This window comes from Topomyia yanbarensis, chromosome 1 (assembly GCF_030247195.1).
Source record: "Topomyia yanbarensis strain Yona2022 chromosome 1, ASM3024719v1, whole genome shotgun sequence".
Lineage (NCBI taxonomy): Eukaryota > Metazoa > Arthropoda > Insecta > Diptera > Culicidae > Topomyia > Topomyia yanbarensis.
The window spans coordinates 190,217,426-190,235,489 of NC_080670.1; the positions used below are offsets into that span (position 1 = coordinate 190,217,426).

The window sequence follows — 18,064 nt, forward strand, 5'->3', positions numbered from 1 at the left end:
TGTAGGTACCATCACCAGAAGCGTAGGCTAACTACCACGTGCATTTGGGGAAATCCCCGGATCAATATAGACGACGGACATATTTATGCAGTCTAGTTATTCGACTACGTACATAAATATAACGATCAAGTTCAAATAACTTTGTCTATCTGGTGTAAAGCAATTGGAAATATCTCATGATAAATTAATGTGCTTTTATATATACATAGCACTTCTTCTTGAGGGTGGCAAATTACGTGTACTAGCACTCCGAAGCGACCGATCGACCGACGAAGCCACCAAATGACTTAGTTCTCATCAAAGCAATATACTTGCTACCCCTGAGGCGTCGCGACGAAACGAAGAGCGAAAAATACATTTTTTTTCTTCCAAGGCTACTCTACTCGCCGCCTGCACCTTCCAATGTACTATAGCCGATAGGTCGGCAGCCAATTCGCTGGCTAGCAAGCAGCAGACAGAGGGCGCGTGGTAGTGCAAGAAATTCACGCCATTCAAGCATATGTGCAATGCTAAACCAGCGCAGCAGCGGCAGACCACGAGAAGTTAGTTGACTTCTCGCCAGACTCAGTCTTTGTTCGCGTTTTGTGGTGTATCGACCTGCGACCATACCCTGTTCTGCGTGGTGCGGCAGGGACCATCGTGCGCAGGATATTATCTTCACCGTTGTTGCGCAAGCCGATCGGTCAAGTGTTGTGTAGTTTCAACGCGAAGGCACTATTCAATTGGGCCAACGAATTCTGGGACAGCTGGGCGGGTTGCCGTTCCGTCGTACAGCAAGTAACCACAACCCATTGCCAGTAGAATCGGACAGGGGGAGTGTGAAGCGATGGAAAAAAATTGCACACAGTGCAGAACATAGAATTTAAACAATAATAATCAACAGTGGCCCAGAAAGAAATCGCTAGAATAGCAGCTGCTTTCGTGTCGAACAACCGCCGGAAGGTTAGATAATTGCGCATGGTGGTGTGAAATCGTTGAGCCTACCCCACAATAAGCCACCAGTTTTTCGCGGTGCTCAGCGATCGGAAACTGAATTTTCATTTTGCATTGGTGTTGGATTGGAAATGATATCGTTCTTGCCTCAGCAGTGGTGATTTCTAACGACGATGGACACTTGTTTTCGGTGATGATGACAAAGTTGGATTGATGTTTGTTGGAGGAAAATTAAATTACGGAACGGTTCGATATAAACGTGATTCAAAGCAGCAAGCAAACAAACAAGTGTCCAATAAATTGAGTGGAGAAGTGATAATTACTTGACCGGACCAACCCGTCGTGTTGTAAGATGCAACCGAACGAGAATTATAATAACGTACGTATGACATTCGTAGGTTGCGACCACGTGTGGTCAAAGTTTTGAAATTTCACAAGTAAACGATATATTGTTTTCGGAATATACGGGAGGCACTGACTGAGGGGTGGCCATCAATTTACAATTTCGAATCGAGTTTGTCGTGGTGTTGATGTTGTGTGTGGACGTATCCATAGAAACTGCATAATTTTGACGCTTCGTGGACGTGCTGTACAGGCGACGGAAGACTGACGGATCGTGTAAATGGTACTTAAAGTGACAAATAATAACCTCTGTGACTTAAACCACTATTTAGTTCGGTCGATAGTATCGGAAAAGACGTAACTAGTTAGGCAGTGAAATATGTCTCATTGAAATTTAGTTATATTTCATCATTTGTCAAACTCTATAAAAATGTGCGCAGTCAACTTGTAATTTAGTGTAAAATGACACACACACACATATTTTTCTTAAGACGTATTTTTTCGCTTTATCAGCCGTGAATTAGACAGCGAAAACAACAATATTGTTTTTACTGCCAACGTTTCGATGGTTTTATTCCACCTTTATCAAGGACTAAAATATTATTTTTGTTTTCTTGTTAACAATTTTTAATCCTTGATAAAGGTGGAATAAATCCATCGAAACGTTGGAAGTAAAAGGCAATATTGTTGTGTTCGCTATCTAATTCACGACTGATAAGCCGAAAAATACTCCTTAGAAAATAAGCTCGACAATCAATAGACATTTTCAATCACATTTTTTCGATTTCCAACCGTCAAATTAACGATATTTCTATAACGATACTAGCCCAATCATCGCAACACGCACCTGCACGTTTTCCCTAATGGCAAGTTCATTCCCAATAGAATAATATCTTTACTTCGCAGAGAACGAGTTCGCGCCTATTTTAACTGAGACTGAGAAACTTAGAATTATCAAGCAATTAGTTTGAAAACAGTCGAGAACAATTTAGTTTCGAATCAGATGAGGACGGTTTTTGGTACAATAACAATGTAGTTTCACCTGTATCGATCTCGAAACATGATAAAAAAACTTTAAAAACACACGCAAGGTTAAAAGTTTGGTTTTTTAGTGCTTCGGATTCTCCTCGTCAGTAACTAACACCAACTTAATGCTAGTTAGATATGTCCAAACCACCACCAAATTGACGCTAGTAGGACACTAAAATCCAACAAATCACACATCTTGCGTGAACGCTAAAACGATTGGCTTGTACCGAGTGATATCTCGGTAGTAGGTGTTCATGTTTTCTGATGAGGAATATTAGGATGAAACCCAAAAGCCTGATACTGAGCATGAGCAATAAGCATGTGCATAATGGCCGCAAAATTCGTAGTTTCTACTCCGTGATTGACTAGAACAAGCGAAATTGCAAAGAGAATCAACGAATGGAGCCTGGGAGTAGCTATGCATCATCAATGTGCACGTTTCGATAGTTCTATACTTTAAAATGTCAATAACGGCGCCGGCCACATCCTTACAGTCATCGGGGAAGGAAAGGAATATTAGTAGAAACAAAGTGTACTGTTGTTATAGAGACCGTGTATGCGTCTACATCTCCACGTTTGCACGGGCAAGAGTTTTTGTTAGTAGGATAGGGTGAAGATTTACGCAATTCTGGATTCACCTTGATAATCTATACGATCTATGCAATTCTCAGTGGTTTTATAATGTGTTTATTGCTCTGGGCAGCTGACTGCCGAGTATTTATGAAAGATTTATCGTTTGTTGAGTTATTTCGAAAATATTCAGGTTGTAGAAAATGCTTAAACTTATACTCCGGACAGCCGACTGTCGCGAGTGTTGCTTATGTTTGACTGAATCAAACGGCATTTGTACGATTTCATTACTGCTTCTTTCTTTATTCCGGCGAAGCACGAGATACTAAGAACAATGCCAAATAATGAAAAGCGTTTACCTTTGTCGAGACTGTCGAAATAGGTATGGTAATACTTATGAAACTGAAGATTTTGTAATACCAATATTATTTATTGTGTATAAACTTTGGTATTATTATAAGAAATCATATGACCATAGCTACAGATTGCTTTTCATGCTCCGTCAAAAGGAGGGCCTCCTGTAACTGTAACAATGTGGGCAAATTGATAGGTAAATATAAAACCATCAATTTTGTATCATCATATGACGAACGTTCCGTGTATTCCAATCACAGGATGAATAGAATACCCTAGCCACCAGACGAAACATTGTTTCTCTGATGATCTGTCCGTTAATCCGTTGACGGACCGGTGCCAATAATCGCGTTTTTCATTTGCATTTGTAGCGTCGCGTATATTAAGAAAACTTCGGGCGATCCGACGTTCAAAAATCCCTTTCGCATATAATTCTAAGCAATCTCTGCCCACCACAAAGTAGGAGACTGTTCACGGTTGTTCGCATCCGGTACTCGTTTCGTCTGACATTTAATCGTAGAGCAAATGCATTGTGTAAAACCTGGGTGGAAATGTAGGGATTGAAACATAGGGACACCTCGGGTTTTTGATGCACCATGTAAAAAATTCCTGCGAGTTTCTAAGATTACCGAGACCAGGAACCACTTACTTCGGTTTTATAACAGAACCCTTCAAAGGACACTCTCAGGCTTTTACGAGGAAGCTTAGCAAACAAAACTTCCTCTTTCCTCTTTCGGAAATTTATAGGATGTCGAACCAGAACTTTCACTGACCGAAGCAAAGGGTTCTTGGAGAAGCAATTAAGGCCCCTACACCATCAATCTCTACTTCCCAGGCGGGTACATAGACAAGATACTTCTTCGTACATGGCCAAGCGGCATTTAGTTAAATCTCGCATATATCGATGATGTTAAATGGATTAGCTTTGCCCTCATTCAAGTTTGTTATGAATATACACCAAATTCGTTACTGATATTTTTTACATGTATCAGGCAACTAGCAGTTCAGAAATTGGATTCTGAGATGATTATGACTTTCATTGGTTTAGTTTTAGATAAAAATACACAGAAAAAAATAAATTCAGTTTAGACAAGGAAATTTTTTTATTCATATAACTTTTTTTTGTTTAAAACTTGAATTTTTGACGGTAGGTAGGGAACATAATTACCTATCTTGGAGCAAAATTTCATCCAAATTAAAGGTTTTTTTTTGTAAATCGACTTTAAATTTATAAAATCGATTTTTTTCAGTGTAGGAGTCGATGAAGAATTTTTTCAATATTTTTTTTCAAAAATTTAACTAATTTTGTGCAAATCACTTTTACAACACTTTTTGTAGGATTTGTCATTTTAGACTATAGCCGTTTGAATTGAATTTTCAAAAGACAGTCTAGATCATTTTTGGAAAAACAAAGTATGTAAAGTGGCTTTTTGTGACAAAGTTTTCATGTACGGAAAGTTTCATTAAAATCTGAGAGGGTGCTGCCAACTCTGAATACGATTTAGCGAGAAATTCGTCTATAATCTTATTTGACACATGCAAATCAATGATGCAGTGCGTGTGACGCAAGATGATATGATACAGAGTATAGGCGAGTAATCAATACAATGAAAATAATATAATGAACATGGTTTAATGGACTAAGAACAATCCAACAAATATGACAATAAATCAATAGTTTTTCGTACTGTTATTATGGCAGCCGCTAATTGGTAACTGGCCCTCGATCGCTCTCGCGAACTGTCAGCTCTCAATCGTAATATATGATTCACAGCCACTTTACCACTCGGGCAAGACCATGCGCACTCCCCACGCACATTAAATGCCCCTTGAATCAGTTCGATAGTCTACCAAACAAACACTATATAAACAAAAAAATTACCTGCTCGGTTAAAAGAAATTTAAACTCGTTAGCCGTCAATCAGTGGATACATGGCTATGCACAGTGGTTTTTTTTCACCAGAAACGCGCGAAAAAATTATTCACTCGAATACGGTAAAGCGTACAGCAATGATGTCTTCTAGGATGTTTTGTAATGATCCAAGATCTTTATTTGGCTGATATAGTTAGTCCCCCTTGAAGTGAGATATTTGCTCTATTTTGCAGTCTTCAGAAATGTTAATCAGTTTGCTTTTGTGAATAACTTTACTGAAGACCAAAAATCTCTATTTATAGCATACTCGAAGTTATTCACCGTTGTTTGTGAATGACCCCTTAGACACTTTTTTTTGTCAAAATAACTCCTACAATATCGAAGATAAAGCTTCAGAAAGTTGTTCGTCTTTTCGAGATACATATCTTTCCAGAAGCGATCATTTGTCTATCTCTTGTCACTTAATAGTTATTAGATTTTTTTTTTTGGTAAAATTAGTAAGTAATAACTTTTCAAATGGGAAAAACAGGCAGCCAGCTCTAGCTGCAATTAAAAATGATACATCAACACTATAAAAATCAATAAAGTTCACTTGTCTCTCGTTGTCTCCAGTAGAGTTATAGATTAGAAAAAAAACTATTGTTTTTCAAAAAATGTCCAATATCTTCGAAAACACTGGAGATAAGAAAGTTAATAAAAATGTGTATTTTGACGATTGAAAAAACTTCTTAGAATACATGAAATCCGTATCCGCGATAATTGAAAAGATATTTAAAAAAATGTTTTTGGGGGTCATCCAAATCTAACTTCTCAATTATAGTAATGAATTAACTTTAAAAGGATCATCCTCAAACAACAAAGAAAAATGTTGAAGATATTAAAGGTAAAGACTTTCTGTCTTCGGCAAAGTTGTTCAAAAAAGCTTGCTTTACAACTTTGCTGAAGGCATAATTTTAATATATACACTTGCAAGAAAGTTGGTAAATATATCTCACTTTTAGGGGAATTGATCATTGAAATAACAACATTATATGAAATGGCTTGTAATGTCTGCAGATTCCCCCGAAGATGACAATAACCCAAATTTAACGATTTGGGCGTAATCAATAGATTGCACAGTTTTGGCAAAATAAAAACGCTGTGCAACGAGGGGGATTTTTAGAAATTGCTCGAAGATTTTAAAATTTTCCAACTAAATCATTGAAATTATTGAAGCTATGCATCTAAAAACTCAAAATCGATTATTTGAATACCTGTGCTCCAATACGTTTTGGTAAACTTATTTTTCGTAAGAAATTTACAAAAATCTTGAATTTTAGCAAGCGATGTTAGGTACTTCCTTTTGAATTATTATTGAAACTCAAATCGAAAATAATGATCGTTTTCGAGCTCTCCATCGAGTCAGAGGTTGTTTTTTCTAGTCCGTAGTGCTGTGTGAGGCGATAAAGAATAGTTTTAATCCGCATTCAAGGTTATTTTGCCAGTTCGGTTCGGTCCTCAGTCTTTTGTTCGCGTGTGAGGATTAAACAATAGCCAGCTGTATAAGCTGGATCGGTTCGTCGTTGGACACCAGTTTAAAGCTAAGTGGTTTTTGTCTTTTGTAACACATTTATTGCTTTCTTCCGTCTGCGCGGGCGCTGACCCCGTGCGTTGACGTTTTCTATGGTTCCCTCTCCGGATGGTCAAATGGAAGTTGAATCGGGTTCAACTTCTAAGGCTCCCCCCCGGCCCAAATGCTATCCAGAACTCTCAACTGGTCCATTTGTGGTCTTCTTTCGGCCCAAGACTAAATCACTGAATCTTCTTCAGATTTCTAGAGACCTGACGGAACGGTTCTCGGCTGTGACCGAAATTTCAAAGGTCCGCTCGGACAAGATAAGGGTGTTGCTAGCCAACTCAAAGCAGGCAAACGATATTGCTTGCTGTGAGCACTTTACGCGGGATTATAACGTGTATATTCCGGCTGTAAGAGTACAATCCGAAGGCGTCGTAACCGATGAGAGTTTGACGTGCGAGGATCTGCTGAAGTACGGGGTTGGCCGATTCAGAGACCGCTTACTTCAGCCAGTTAAAATACTTGAGTGCAAACGTTTGCACTCAGTAGTAGTTGCGGGGGATGGTTCAAAAACGTACCCCCAATCAAACTCTTATCGGGTGACTTTCGCTGGTACCGCTTTGCCAAATTTCGTCCTCTTGCACAAGGTTCGTCTGCCTGTGCGTCTGTTTGTGCCGCGGGTCATGAATTGCACAAAGTGTAAACAATTGGGTCACACAGCCACCCATTGTAGTAATAAGGCCCGCTGTGGAAAATGCGGGGAGAATCATCTGGATGATTCGTGCAGTAAGCAAGCCGAAAAGTGTCCTTACTGTGCGGAGAGTCTGCATGATATCTCGGCATGTCCCGCGTACAAACTACGCGGGGATAAACTGAAACGTTCCCTTGCGGGACGATCCAAACATTCTTTCGCAGAAATGTTAAAGAATGCTACGCCACCATCCTCAGCAAACATCTATACTCACTTGCCTCCTGACGAGGGCGAGGCTGGTAACCCACAAGAGGGAACATCTACTAGGGTGCCTAGAATTTATAGGAAGAGGAGGAACACTTCCTCTCGTAAAGTTCCTTGTAAAGGCCAGAAGGTGTCCCTTGAGGGGGCTCCGAAAGTCACATCTATTGGAAGTGTTGCAACCAAACCGAAGCAATTAGCTCCTGGTCTCGGAGGATTAAGCTCAGAGAAGGAGTTCCCAGCACTTCCAGGAACATCAAAAATCCCAAGTGTTCCTTTGTTTCAGTTCGAGAGTAATCACAGCACTGGAATTATAAAACTCTCGGACATAGTGGACTGGATAATAAAAACTTTCAATATTACTGATCCTATTAAAAGTCTTATGTTAGCTTTTCTCCCTACAGTGAGAACATTTTTGAAGCAGTTGACTGCTAAATGGCCCCTCCTCTCAGCGATTGTATCCTTCGATGGCTAACTCATCGAACGAGGTCACGGATTTGATCACTGTTCTACAGTGGAATTGCAGAAGTATCATCCCGAAAATCGATTCCTTCAAAATTTTAATAAATAATTTGAGTTGTGATGCATTTGCATTATGTGAAACTTGGTTAACTTCCGACATAGATCTCAACTTCCACGACTTTAATATTATTCGCCTGGATCGAGACACCCCCTATGGAGGAGTGCTTTTGGGGATCAAAAAGTGCTATTCCTTCTACAGAATTAACCTTCCCTCGATAACAGGTATTGAAGTTGTCGCTTGTCAAGTAACAACCAAAGGCAAAAGCCTTTGCATAGCTTCCATATATATTCCCCCCAACACCGCGGTTGGGCACCGACGGCTACAAGACATCTTAGAATCTCTGCCAGCACCGCGACTAGTTTTAGGAGACTTTAACTCTCACGGTACAGCATGGGGTTGCCTCTATGATGATAACCGGTCTTCCTTAATTCAGGATCTTTGCGATAACTTCAATTTGACAATTTTAAACACGGGTGAAATGACACGGATTCCTGCTCCTCCAGCGCGCCCGAGCGCCTTAGACTTGTCCCTTTGCTCAACATCGCTGCGGTTAAATTGCACGTGGAAGGTAATTCCTGATCCCCACGGCAGCGACCATCTGCCGATTGTAGTCTCAATCAATAACGGTTCAAGGCCATTGAAATCAATCAATATTTCGTATGACCTCACACGAAATATCGATTGGAAGAGCTATGCTGCCGCGATATCCGACAACATCGAATCTACCCAAGAACTTCCTCCGGAGGAAGAGTACAGCTTTTTGGCTGGCTTGATTCTCGACAGCGCGAATCAAGCTCAGACTAAGCCAGTACCCGGCGCGAACATACAAAAACGTTCTCCCAATCCCTGGTGGGATAAAGAGTGCTCAGACGTGTACGCAGAGAAGGCCGCCGCGTTTAAGACCTTCCGGAACGACGGGTTACCCGCTAGTTTTCGACAGTACGCGACGTTAGACAAGCGAATGAAGAGTTTGATGAAAGCCAAAAAACGCGATTATTGGCGCCGGTTCGTCGACGGATTAACGAGAGAAACATCGATGAGCACTCTTTGGGGAACAGCCCGACGTATGCGAAATCGAAACAGTACTAATGAGAGCGTGGAATATTCAAACCGTTGGATATTCAATTTCGCCAAGAAGGTTTGTCCGGATTCCGCCCCGGCACAGAAGATTTACCGCGCCGCGTCTCCTCACGATAGCGCGAACGAAACACCTTTTTCGATGGTGGAGTTCTCACTTGCTCTCTTGTCGTGTAACAATAAAGCTCCGGGGCCAGACAGAATCAAATTCAACTTGTTGAAGAATCTGCCTGACTCTGCCAAGAGACGCTTGTTGAACTTATTTAATAAGTTTCTCGAGGCTAACATTGTCCCACTCGATTGGAGACAAGTGAAGGTCATCGCCATCCAAAAACCAGGAAAACCAGCCTCCGACCACAATTCGTACCGTCCGATCGCAATGCTATCCTGTATCCGGAAGTTGTTCGAGAAAATGATCCTATCCCGCCTCGACAATTGGGTCGAAGCAAATGGCTTACTGTCAGATACACAATTTGGCTTTCGCAAAGGCAAAGGGACGAACGATTGTCTTGCGTTGCTCTCAACTGAAATTCAAATGGCCTATGCTAGCAAAGAGCAGATGGCATCAGTGTTCCTAGATATTAAGGGGGCTTTTGATTCAGTTTCGATCAACATTCTTTCAGAGAAGCTGCACCAGCATGGTCTTTCAGCGACTTTAAACAACTTTTTACTAAACTTGTTGTCGGAAAAGCACATGCATTTTTCGCATGGTGACTTATCGACATCACGATTTAGCTACATGGGCCTTCCCCAGGGCTCATGTCTAAGCCCCCTTTTATACAATTTCTATGTCAACGACATTGATGAATGTCTTGACAATTCCTGCACGTTAAGGCAACTTGCAGACGATGGCGTGGTGTCTGTTACGGGACCCAAAGCTGTCGATCTACAAGGACCATTACAGAATACCCTGGACAATTTGTCTGCTTGGGCTATTAAGCTGGGTATCGAATTCTCCACGGAGAAAACTGAGCTAGTTGTATTTTCAAGGAAGCGTGAACCAGCACAACTACAGCTTCTATTAATGGGTCAAACTATCGCTCAGGTCTTCACAGTAAAATATCTAGGGGTCTGGTTCGACTCGAAAGGTACTTGGGGATGCCATATTCGGTATCTGAAACAGAAATCTTCTTTCTTCGTACAATAACCGGAACATGGTGGGGTGCCCACCCAGGAGACCTAATTAGGTTGTATCAAACAACGATACTGTCGGTAATGGAATACGGATGCTTCTGCTTTCGCTCCGCCGCGAACATACATTTCATCAAACTCGAAAGAATTCAGTATCGTTGTTTGCGTATCGCCTTAGGGTGCATGCAGTCGACCCATACGATGAGTCTCGAAGTGCTGTCGGGCGTTCTCCCGTTGAAAAATCGATTTTGGGAACTCTCATATCGATTGCTCATTCGATGCGATATCTTGAACCCGGTCGTGATTGAAAATTTCGAAAGGCTTGTTGAGCTCAATTCTCAGACCCGTTTCATGTCCCTGTACTTTGACTACATGGCGCAGAATATTAACCCTTCTTCTTACAATCCCAACCGTGTGCATTTCATAAATACTTCTGAATCTACTGTTTTCTTCGACACATCCATGAAAGACGAGATTAGTGGAATTCCGGACCACATACGCCCACAAGTGGTTCCAAACATTTTTTATAATAAATTCCGACTAGTCGACTGTTCTAAGATGTTCTATACTGACGGATCAAACCTCGAAGGATCCACTGGCTTCGGTATTTTCAATCAAAAGTTCACCGCCTCCTACAAACTCAGTGACCCTGCTTCAGTTTACGCCGCAGAACTAGCTGCCATTCAGTATACCCTTGGAGTCATTGAAACATTACCCGCAGACCATTACTTCATCGTTTCGGATAGCCTCAGTTCCATTGACGCTATTCGCTCGATGAAACAAGGCAAGCACTCCTCGTATTTTTTGGGGAAAATACGGGAGCTACTGAGTGCTTTATCTGACAACTCTTTCCAGATTACCTTGGTATGGGTCCCTTCTCATTGCTCCATTCCGGGCAATGAGAAGGCAGACTCCTTAGCTAAGGTGGGTGCCTTAGAAGGAGACGTTTACGAAAGACCAATTTGCTTCAGCGAATTTTTCAGTATTACTCATCAGAGAACCCTCGAAAGTTGGCAAACTTCGTGGAGCAGTGGAGAGCTGGGAAGGTGGCTACATTCGATAATCCCTAAGGTATCGACGAAACCTTGGTTCAAGGGGATGGATGTGGGTCGTGACTTCATTCGTGTGATGTCCCGACTCATGGCAAACCATTACACGCTGGATGCACATCTCCGGCGTATTGGGCTCGTGGATAGTGGTATCTGCGCTTGTGGCGACGGCTATCACGACATCGAGCACATTGTCTGGGCGTGCACCGAGTACAGTTCCGCTAGGTCTCGGCTAATGGATACCCTGCGGGCCCGAGGAAGACCAACCAACGTCCCGGTTCGAGATGTGCTGGCAAGCCGCGATGTTCTCTATATGTCCCTTATATACACCTTTGTGAAAACCATCAATATACAAGTCTAACTGCCCCTTGTTATCTCCTTATCATTCTCAGAACGCTCTTCCACCTGTATCAAACCATCTGTATCGAATGAGCCAACAAACACGGGACCTACGGCACGAACATAACACGCTTAACTCGAAATGTAGCCGATCCACATCTGAGCCGTACTACGAAATCGTCTGGAAAAACCCCTGCCATCTTGAGGAGGACCACCCGGCGTCCCAGTACATGATTCCCCTGATGAAGGCCACCCGAGTTTGTAATCCATCCGTTGATCTCACGATGCCTGAAACTGAAATAATTTTCTCTCCCTGCCATCTTTGTCTACCCTCCCTCCCCTGACTCTTATACCCAGAAGTAACACCCCTACCCCCCCCCCCCCCCCGCCCAATATCATCACGAAGCATTTAGCTCTTCTTGTCTCTTCTAGTTTTAACTATTATATTATATAATCTCATTGAAATTGCCCAACTCTACTACCCACAAAAATAACTATAATTACGAATCTTTACAAAATTCAATCATGCCCTCTAGTTATTCCTAGTTTTAAGTTAGTCGTAAAAAATTGTCCCCCTTAATTATACATTATTTGCTCCAATAATCTCACTGATAAAAATGTCAAACCATATTGCCACAAAAACTAAATGACCCCCCTAATCTTACGAAAACAATATTATGCCCTTGTGTAGATATATAAGATAGCTATAAAATCGCATTAGTTTCATTTTTAAAAAATCAATATGTAATCCCCTAGTTTTAAGCAATTTAAAATGTAAAACAAAACAAAATTGGCACCTTTAAGCTAACGCAACGTGCCTTATCAAATAAACGATTTGAATAAAAAAAAAAAAAAAATAATGATTTTTGTTGAAAAACTGGTAAGAGCATATTTAAGTGCTATTTGTTTACCGGCCGTTTATGTTTTCGAGTATAAACATATTCTGATGTTTCATGAAACCCAAACGCCTGGTAGTATGCAAAAATTTCAAAACGGGACTTTCTTTTCTGACAAGACCAAACACATTTTTTTGTGCATAAGAATACAATACCCAACATAAAAGTTTAGTTTTTAGTACTTCGGATTCTCCTCGTCAGTAACTACCAAATTGGTGCCAGTTAGGCACTAAAATCCAAAAAGTCACACATCTTGCGAGAACGCTAAAACGTCTGGCTTGTACCGAATGATGTCTCGGCAGTAAGCGCAGAAGTTCATGTTTGCTGATGAAGAATACTGAACCGAAACCGTCTTTTGGGATGAGACCCAAACGCCTGCTACTATGCAAAAATTTCCAAACAGGAAGGTTACCAAATCTATTTGTGCTATTGTGGATTTACAATAAATGATATATTTTGACATGTGTCAGCAATATGTAGCCTATCTGAAGGTAACACCAACTTTCATAGAAAAGGTTTATTAAAAACCTTATCTTGTTTAAATTAATTATCTTAATAGACAATCTTGATTTTGCTAAAAAAAATACTGCATTATGCTGAATTTGGCATCACTTACACTTTCTATATCAATGTATACGTAACATTTCAGAACCTCGCGGTGATTTTGAACACAAACTAGGTAAATATTTCGTTATGCAGATAGATTAGATAAATATTAGGATACATTGGAACAAGTTAGAGGAGCATAGACACGAAAACTGAAGCATACTGTTGACAAATTTAATTGATTTTTTATCTACTTTTCTTAATTTTTGATCATTGTAGTTCTATACTGGGACCTGGCGTAAGCAGCGCGGAGACTAGAAACAGATAGAGCCTAATGGATATAACCATTAAGGTAGCGTTCCCCTAACCCCAGCACGACAGTAATTGTCTGTATTGAGCAAGCCAAATTTTACCAAAAGTGTAACAAATTTTGACATCTTCTAAGCTCAACCGCACATTTCATGCCAACACTGGCCTAACGAGATACATAAGGGATCACCTACCCTTAGTCCCACAACACGGCACGGTGCTAAATGTTCATTGCGAAAGATTTTTGTTCTCTTTATCTGTTTAAACATATACTTCAACAACGCTCAACAGGGGAGGGACGAAAGTTTGCCATTACCCATTGCATAACATTTGCGACAGTCAGCTGTCTCGGGGCTTTCCCACCTCAACGAAAAATCATTCATTATAGTCGGCAGCCTTACCTGCACTCTGATCAAGTCACAAGAAGAAGATGATGTCGCAAGACTTGTTGTTTTGCATGGCATTCACTGACAGACAGACAGCCAGCGGGGTGGTAACGGGTTTTAGAGTAAATAATCGATTGGCAGCGGACAGATTCAGTGACACAGCTGCACACACCGGTCAATTATGGTGAAATTGAACTTTGATTTGTTAGAACAGATTCACTATACGATTAGCATTATATGCAAGCTGTTGCTACGCTTATAAGATATTATTAACCAGTGTTCAGTGTAACCAATGATTTTTTCTTAGAATATTCATGAATTCAAATCTCTATAGTCTACTTGAACCTTTGGATTTGGAAACTTACCTTGTATTCGGGATGCAAAAGCCGTTTTTATAGGCACTAAATTTTGAAAAATCGTGCCGTTTAGGGTGCCTTTGGTCACTAATGTCCACAAGTCCATATGGCCTACCAAATCAGGTACTACGAAGTGAATTTCCACAGCTTCTTGCATTTGAAACGACCAAATTCTCCTTAGACGTGAAATATTTTTTTATGTTTATTCGTTAGTTTTGGCAAGGCGGGATACGACTGCTCAGATTTTTTTTGTGTATGTAGATGCACGAAATTCTTTCGCGAACGGTTTGCTGATTTTCTTCCATCTCGAACGGAATCTCACTGATTAGTGTACAAATGGGTAAAAGCGAACAATACATGCTAAAAAGAAACTGAGTTAAATTTGGTTAATTTCGGTCAAGTATGAAAAAAGTTACGCAAGTTTAAGGCTCGAATGAAAAAGCCTCGAGAAGCGGCGATTCTTGAAAACGAAAGAAAAAGCTACCCTTTATTTAATCATCCTGAAAATTAATCTCTATATTTGAGGCATTGATAGGATACTACTGATTGATTTTCCTCAGAATTTTTTAAACGTTGTGGAAAAAACTGATTTTTTTAAACTAAATTTAAAAAACTTCAAATTTGACGTTATGGTTCTATTCTATTCTATTCTATTCTAACCCTTACACAACCAGTATTGAAAAGCATCCGGTAAACACCGCAGTTATTCTTTAGTATTTTTCTTGTCAACATTAACATTTGAAGCATATTATTTGTAATATGTCGCAAATATAAAACGGCAAGGCCCACTGTGCAGAATTTGGTTAAAAGGTGTTTCAAAACTATACGGCAAGTAGTTTACTCATTTAATGAATAATTTAACTGCCGAATCGTTTTGAATCTTGAATGAGGAAGAAACGAGGACAACCGTACCGACATTTTTTCAGTTTATAGGGGATTGGGATATATCGTTGGGAGTGACTTGGCTAAGAAGGTATTTACTCCTTGCCCTGGCTCATAAGCCTAGGTTAAAGCGCCTTTACTCGCTCTGCCGGTCCACTTTGTTTCTTTCCAATCAAACACAAATATTGAGGCTAGAGCGATTAAAAAAATAGAATAATGCTAATCGCATTATTCATCAGTCGCTGCAACCTCAACATCTGCGTTTGATTGGAAAGAAACAAAATGTAACAGATACACTTCATCTAATTTCATGCTATACGAACCACAATGGCTGTCTGTGAAGCAAAGAATCTATTACTTGACAATGGTGTTCATTTTTTAAATGTTTGCCCTGGGATAGTGGTACGCAACTTTCACTAAAGGGGTCTGATGTCGATGATACAACTCGATCGGATTCACTGCCACTAGGTACGCCACTTCTCGCCCTAGCAGGTGGTAGTACCGATATCTTGGTCAGGCGGGAGGAATCCTACAGAGTATCATCGGAAACGGAAGCCATTATATTCTACTCCCTATTCCATCAAGTATGCTCCAGGAATGGAAACATTCTTGATGGACCCAGGTTGTTGGCGGAACATTCGAAATGCACCTAGTTACGCTCCATTGAAGGAAAGGTCATGTTTTCAAACAAAATCAGTCCGTTGTTTTGTTATCTTGTACATATCACCCTTATCCTCTACAAACTCCTCCCACGAACGCCGCTTCATGTTCAGAAAAGTACCAGTAAACCTCACTGCAGCACTGACATGAAACCCCTGTTTCTGATTACCACTATGGTTATGGACCCAATAGAACCATCCAAGACAATGGATCGATCCCTGGTTCCAGTCGCTTGATGCCACACGCACTTATAGAATATATTCGAAAATCGCTATGCATTAGTTTCGTACAGATAATTTTCATAAAATATACGAATTTTTCGTACATATAATGAATCGTTCGTAGTTCTATTGAAACACATATATTTTTCATTACGAGTTTTTCGTGAAAACCACGAAACGAATTTCGTTGGCTTATTACGAAACAGCTTCGTTCGGCAAACGAATTGTTCGCTGCTATATACGAATATCTTTATAATATTTACGAGCACCATTCGTCGAACCGTCAACGTCAACAGAGCTTCAATATGGAGTCATTGTTGCTATACGTCATACAATTGTTGATGATTACGACGGTCTCGGTCTGACTATTTAGTAGCCGTATCCGGGTCCGCCGATTTCATGAAGATTTTCTAAACCTCTTCCGCTTCTAGTTGATCCAGAATCGCAAACTGCTCGATGGTTTTGTATGAAAAATTTTGAGTTTTTCTCTGCCGGAGCAATGTCAAAAGAATATGCTCTTAAATACGAAAACTTCTCTTAGATGAACGAATTGAATTCGTGCGCCCAACGAGATTGTTCGTAATATACATAGACGTTTATTAAAATAAACAAAACATTTCGTTTCATTCATGAAAATTAATGTCGTTTTCAACGACAACAATCGTGCAACAATGTACACTAAATAAGTAAAATTCACGAAAACTTTCGTTCATCAAGCGACCATTTCTTCATATCACAATAAAATCGATTTTTCCAGATCTGTTGTTTTAACTAAAAAAATCGGTGTTGTCAAACATCGATCCCAAAAGATCGAATGAAAAAATAAGAAGATAAGCAATACGAAAATTTTTCTAAGATGAACGAAATGAATTCGTGCGACCAACGAAGTTGTTCACAATATACACACACGTTTATTAAAATAAACAAAACATTTCGTTTCATTCACGAAAAATAATGTCGTTATCAACGATAACATTCGTGCAGTATACATTAAACGTGTAAAATTTAGGAAAGATTTCGTTCACCAAGCGGCCATTCTTGTTCATGAAATGAACGAAACCTACTATTTAGAATGCACGAAAATACTTCGTTGCAGCAAACGACGAATGAATTCGTGTATTGTATGATCGATTTCATTATATTTACGAATTTATATTATCAGTGCGGTATCTAGGCTGATTTGATCCAGAACAAAGGCGTTATCAACCTATTAATGGCCTCTATTTCCCCGCCACGAAATAATTTAACTATATAATTTCAAAAACAAACGCTAAAAAAGATAGTGGATATAACTAGAACGGGCTCACCAGTAATAAAGGTCCAAAATAATTTCACTCCGCTACCATCACTTGGGACTGTACTATTCCATTAGCGAAGAGCCCTTCTCCTCTTACTCCTAGTATCCTCAGGCGTCACCGAAAGGTATTTTTACTTTTACCACAATTTATTTTTCCCGATATTTAAAATTTTCACCGAAAAACAAATTGACGACAACGACACATTTTCGCACCCGGTTACTACGTTACATGGTTACTACGATCCTCAAATTTGACGTTATGGTTCGATCTTAAGCGGACCTTGAAGCGGACTCTACACGAGACAAGAATATTGTCAATAAAATATTGACAAGACTACTTCAATCCGTCAATCCCATTTGAATTCTACAGAATAATAATTTCCTAGTGGAGTCAAACCACGTTGTTTCTGTCCAAAGATATACAGGTTTTTGTCACGCGCCGCGCTCTTCCAACATGCGGCGCATTTCGATTATGCCCACGATAACGCACTAGCCACAGCCCACACGCACTCGACCAACGGGCATGTTCAAACTTGCGTTGAGCATCTTGCGGTATCTATCATTTAGCACGCGGCAACTTCTGTCGTATAGCAAATAGCAACTTCTATTGTTTATAATGTCGACAGTTCTAGAGTTAAATACGTTAGTTTAATACGTGTAACTAAAATTATTATGATATATGAGGTTTTATAGCTGTAAAGAGTACGATACATATACAACATATATGCTGAAGTGCATTTATTGTAAGGTTGAATGTTGAATGAATCGCAACAAACTTACAAAT

The 18,064-nt window shown here is 40.1% G+C and overlaps 1 protein-coding gene across 6 annotated transcripts in view; it reads left to right on the top strand.

Annotated features, from left to right (window-relative positions):
* The window catches only part of LOC131685017 (progestin and adipoQ receptor family member 3), a 70,267-nt gene that overhangs the window by 30,225 nt on the left and 21,978 nt on the right, over window positions 1-18,064 (top strand). Inside the window, exon 1 of one of the 6 annotated variants that reach the window (XM_058968396.1) lies at window positions 586-1,312. The exons of the other annotated variants lie outside the window; for them this stretch is intronic. Coding sequence (XP_058824379.1) covers window positions 1,286-1,312 — 27 coding nt within the window. The 5' untranslated portion in view covers window positions 586-1,285. Of the gene's footprint in view, window positions 1-585; window positions 1,313-18,064 lie in introns of those variants that run through there. 6 annotated transcript variants of the gene reach the window in all.